Raw genomic sequence first — 5,215 nt, 5'->3', positions numbered from 1 at the left:
CTGCACCGGGACTAGAATGGGAAGGAGTCTCTTCCACAGAAGGGCTGGAGCTGCCACAAACTGGGGTCCAGCCCAGGGCTCCCTGAGCCGGAAGGAAGGGCACAGATCTTGTCGTCCAGCTTCTGTTTCCTCCCAGGGTCGGCCTGAGTGACAGGGAGCTCCAAGGTCCCTGTGGGGGGGGGGGGGCCCCAAGGCCCCGGGGGGGGGGGGGGGGGGGGTGGAGCCGAGGGCCAGGACTCGGGGCTCCTTCCTGCTCCAGCTGGGAACGGCCCAGTCAGCAGGGAGGGTGCGGCCGCCCCTGGGGAGAGAGAGCAGCCCCTCCCGCCTGTGGCACCCTGACTGTCCCCCCCGCCCCCTTTTGTATCTTTTGGATGCAGACGGTGGCAGAGCTGGCCCGTGCCCCTCCCTCGGGCTCCTCCCTGATGGTGCTTTGGGGCGCAGCGGGAGGAGCTCAGTACTTGGGTCCTGCCCCTTCCCTTGACTGGGTGGGTGGTCCTCGGGCCAAGCTCCTCCCCCATCCCAGGCCCTGGATCCCCCACAACCAGGAGATAACCTTCTCCTAGAGGGGCCTGCTCCCAGTGGCCCTGGGTCCGAGACCTGGGAGATGGGGGCGCAGCTGCTCCCGGCTCCAGCGGCGTCCTCACTCCTCACTGACCGCCCTGGCTGAGGTCTTGGGGCCCATGGCTGCCCGACTCCGGGAACAGGGGCTCGGTGGGCTGGGGGTTTTGTGGGGTGGCGCCCGCTTCCTCCTCCTCTGCTGATGGGCCTGTTTGCTTCCTCAGGTGGTGGTGCCCACGCGGGTCGGGCAGGCCTACGTCTATGAGCCCCCCAAGCCGGAGCAGGACGAGTACGACATCCCAAGGCACCTCCTGTCTGCGGGGACCCAGGAGATCTACGATGTGCCCCCCGTCAGAGGGCTGCTCCCCAGCCAGTACAGCCAGGAGGTGAGGACGCCCCTCCCCCGGGGGTCCCTGCCCTGACCAGTCAGGTGTGCATGGCGGGGAGCCCCCCTAACCACGGGCTTTCTCCTGGCAGGTGTACGATACCCCTCCCATGGCTGTCAAGGGCCCCAACAGCCGGGACCCCTCCCTGGACATCTATGACGTGCCCCCCAGCGTGGAGAAGGGTTTGCAGCCGCCCAACCACCACCTGGTGAGAGCGGCCCCGGACCTGGGGGGAGAAGGGGGGTACCCCGCATAGGCTGTGAGGACTCGGAGCCGCCTTTTCTTGAGCAGGGTGATGGGGGGGGGCCGAGGGGAGAGCAGCCCCACGCACATGTGCCCACAAGGGGGGGGGGTCTCCACTCCCTGGAAGGAGCCCGGACCTTGCACTCCCCGCCAGGCCTGGTTGCTGACAGACGCTCCCTCCCCTTCCAGGTGTATGACATCCCCCCCTCGGTGAGCAAGGACGTGCCCGATGGGCCCCTGAGGGAAGAGACCTACGACGTGCCCCCCGCCTTCCTGAAACCCAAGCCCTTCGACCCCACCCGGCACCCGCTGATCCTGGCGCCCTCCCCCATCCCCGCTGCGGACCCCTACCCGGCCGATGATGTCTACGACGTCCCCCCGCCTGCCGGCAAGGGGACGCCCGCCGCGGCCGCCCCCCAGGAGATCTACGACGTGCCCCCCGGCCTGCGCAAGCTGGGCCCCGGCCCCCCGGGCTCTGTCTACGACGTTCCCCGGGACCTGGCCCTGGCCAGCAGCCGGGCCGCCTCCCTGGAGGCCGACGGGGAGAGCGTCTACGACGTCCCCCCACAGGCCGACCGTGAGCCCCGGGCCGACGGCAAGCGCCTGTCCGCCTCGAGCACGGGCAGCACCCGCAGCAACCTGTCCTCCTCCTCGCTGGACGTGGTGCCCGTGAAGGAGACGTCGGCCGGGCGGGAGCCGCTGCCCATGGACCTGGACGCCGCCATGGAGGTGCTGGCCAAGCTGCAGCAGGGCGTGGGCGCGGCTGTGGCCCACCTCATGTCCTTCGTCAGCGGCAGCGGCTGGCGGGAGCCCGACCTGCTGGAGCCCCAGATCCCCGGCCTGCAGGCCGCCGTGGGGGAGGTGAAGGGCGCCGTCCGGGAGCTCTTGGAGTTCGCCCGCGGGGCCGTGGGCAACGCCGCCCACTCCACGGACCGGGCCCTTCACGCCAAGCTCAGCAAGCAGCTCCAGAAGATGGAGGACGTCTACCAGACGCTGCTGGCCCACAGCCAGGCCTTGGACGGCTGCCAGTGGGCCCCCGGTGCCTTGGCGGCGGGGGGGCAGCCCCCGGGGGCGCCCGACAACCTGGACCGCTTCGTCACCTGCTCCCGGGGCGTCCCCGACGACACCAAGCAGCTGGCCTCCTTCCTGCACGGCAACGCCTCGCTGCTCTTTAAAAGGACCAAGCCGGCCGGCCCCGAGCAGCCGGGCCCCGGCCATCCCCCCCCGCCCGCCCCGCCCCCCAGCACGGGCACCCCCGCCGACAAGGCCAGCAGCATCCAGTCGCGGCCGCTGCCCTCGCCCCCCAAGTTCACCTCCCAGGACTCCCCAGACGGGCCCTATGAGAACAGCGAGGGCGGCTGGATGGAGGACTACGACTACGTCCACTTGCAGGTGGGTGCCGGGGGACAGGGCGAGAGGGGCCTGCGAGGGCTGGGGGAGGCTGTGGCTCTGGGCGATCGTCTGGGGCCCGGATTCCCCCGAGGCAAGTCCTGGGAGCCTCCGCCCGGCCGGGGGTGGGGTGGGAGGGAAGCACGGCCCTGCCCCCGACCCTTACCCGCAGCCCCTCCCTCAGGGGCTCCTGCCCTCCCCCTAGGGGCCCTCGCCAGCCCAAGGACCCAGTACGGCCGGGACCCTCTCCTTTCCGGGGCCCCTACGGGACAGCAGGCGGGAGCCCCTGGGAAGGTTCCCCCCAGTGGGGACCTGAGGCTGGGCCGGCCAGGGAGCTCCCATAGCCGAGGGGAGGACGAGGACCAGGACCAGAAAGCCCCAGGACAGACTCACTGCCCCCTAGTGGGCACCTGCTGGCCCGCAGCCTTGGGAGGTGCCTCTGAGCCTGCTGCACCCAGGACAGGGGCCTGGTGTCCCCTCCTCACTGTCTCCCGTCTGCCTCTCTCCCCCAGGGAAAGGAAGAATTTGAGAAAACCCAGAAGGAGTTATTAGAGAAAGGGAACATCATTCGGCAGGGGAAGGGGCAGCTGGAGCAGCAGCAGGTGAGTGGTCGGACCCTGCCCCCTGCCCGGCCCCCAGATCTCAGCCAGGGAACAGTGGGGACGACATTCTGTGCTGGCTAAAGTGAGCCCAGCCCTTCCTCCCCAGCAGCCCTCGCCCCACTGTACAGAGGCCGGGAGGCCGGCCCGGGGTCAGAGCTCCCCGTGACCCTGAGCCCTCTCCCTTTTGTGAGGTTGGGAGGAGGAAGGGTGTCAGTTGGGAATCGTGAGGCAGGCGGCCCAGCCTGGGCCCGCGCTGTACCTCGGCAGCAGCGGGGGACGTGGCATTGGGGGGGTGGGGAACGTGGGGAACGTGGCCGCCTGCCCTGACGGTGTGAAAGGTCTTTGGAAACAGAGAGAGGGGCCATTGGGCCTGGGGCCTGCTGGGTGTGGCCCCCGGGGGCCTCTCCACAGCCCAGCCAACCAGCTCCTGGTGCCTTCTCTCCCTGCAGCTGAAGCAGTTTGAGCGGCTGGAGCAGGAGGTATCCAGGCCCATCGACCACGACCTCTCTGGCTGGACCCCCTCGCAGCCCCTAGCCCCCGGGCGGCCGGGGGGGCTGGGCCCCTCGGACCGGCAGCTGCTGCTTTTCTACCTGGAGCAGTGCGAGTCCAACCTCACCACCCTCACCAACGCCGTGGACGCCTTCTTCACCGCCGTGGCCACCAACCAGCCCCCCAAGATCTTTGTGGCCCACAGCAAGTTCGTCATCCTCAGCGCCCACAAGCTGGTGTTCATCGGGGACACCCTGTCCCGCCAGGCCAAGGCCCCAGACGTCCGGAGCCAGGTGACCCACTACAGCAACCTCCTGTGCGACATGCTCAAGGAGATCGTGGTGACCACCAAGACGGCGGCCCTGCAGTACCCCTCCCCCACGGCCGCCCAGGACATGGTGGACCGCGTGAAGGAGCTGGGCCAGAGCACTCAGCAGTTCAGGCGGGTCCTGGGCCAGCTGGCCGCCGCCTGAGAGACCCGGTCCGGCCTGTCGGGGACCAAGGGGGGCGGGGGCTCCAGCCATTTAGTGACTCGGTCCACAGGGTGTGGGAAAGGCCCCTCCCTCCCTGTGGTCCCGGATTGTAAATGCTTTGTACATATTTGAAAGAAACAAACCCCAGGAATCGGAGGCCTCCCTGAGGAGGCCTGAAGAGGCTGAATCTGCTGCCCCTCCTCCTGCCCCCAGTGCCAGAGGCTGGGAAGGAGCAGAGCGCAAACACTAAAGAACTATTTTTCATTATTGATTTTCCAATCATTTGACTAATGGCCTACATTTAAATAAAAAAAAAAACCAAACTAAAAGGACCCGAACCTTGTCTGTGAAAGGGGTGTGTAAGAGAAGGCGGCCCGTGCTCCCCGACCACGAGCACTAATGGGGGGGGTGAGATGGAGACCCTGAGACAGGAGGCGGCTCCATCTGATCCCTGGCGTGTGGGGGTGGGACCTTAATAGCCTGCCTCCATGAGGGTCACTCGGGTAGAAAGGAATGGGACTGGGGTCCGGGCCCCCTTATTCCCCACATCTCTCTCCTACCTGGTCAGAGTCCGGGGGAAGCAAAGGGAGCAGAAATTCCCAGAGGGAAAAACGCCACCATCAGCAGCCCCGTGGTGTCCTTATGAAACACAAGTTGGGTAAAGCTGGCAGTTTGTCAGCATCTCCCCCAGCATGGGTGCCATGTGCAGGCCCTCCCGGAGGGGAGAAAGGAGGGAGTGAGGGAGCGAGAGAAGGAGTGAGAGAGGGAGTGAAGGAGCGAGGGAGCAAGAGAGGAGGGAGTGAGGGAGTGAGAGGGAGTGAGGGAGCAAGAGAGGGAGTGAGAGAGGGAGCGAGGGAGCAAGAGAGGGAGTGAGAGAGGGAGCGAGAGAGGGAATGAGAGAGCGAGAGAGGGAGCAAGGGAGTGAGAGAGGGAGCGAGGGAGAGAGCCAGCCCACCAAATTCCAGCTGGGCTTTGGGTTCATTTGAGCCCCAGGGGGTGCTACATCAGCCACAGGGGAGTCTGGAAAGCGGAGCCCCCTCCTCTGAGTCTGAGCCAGGAGACCCTCAGGGACGTT

The 5,215-nt window shown here is 67.3% G+C and overlaps 1 protein-coding gene across 1 annotated transcript; it reads left to right on the top strand.

Annotated features, from left to right (window-relative positions):
- Positions 1 to 761: 761 nt before the first annotated feature.
- On the top strand, positions 762 to 4,491 carry BCAR1 (BCAR1 scaffold protein, Cas family member; the record flags this gene model as incomplete). The annotated part of the gene is made up of 5 exons (XM_031949227.1): positions 762 to 944; positions 1,036 to 1,152; positions 1,377 to 2,579; positions 3,089 to 3,178; positions 3,628 to 4,491. Coding segments are annotated over 5 exons (2,106 nt in total), but the record flags the coding sequence as incomplete, so codon positions are not given.
- Between the last annotated feature and the right edge of the window lie 724 nt (positions 4,492 to 5,215).

This window comes from Sarcophilus harrisii, chromosome 2 (assembly GCF_902635505.1).
Source record: "Sarcophilus harrisii chromosome 2, mSarHar1.11, whole genome shotgun sequence".
Classification (NCBI taxonomy): Eukaryota; Metazoa; Chordata; class Mammalia; order Dasyuromorphia; family Dasyuridae; genus Sarcophilus; species Sarcophilus harrisii.
This window is presented reverse-complemented; position numbering and strand designations above follow the sequence as displayed.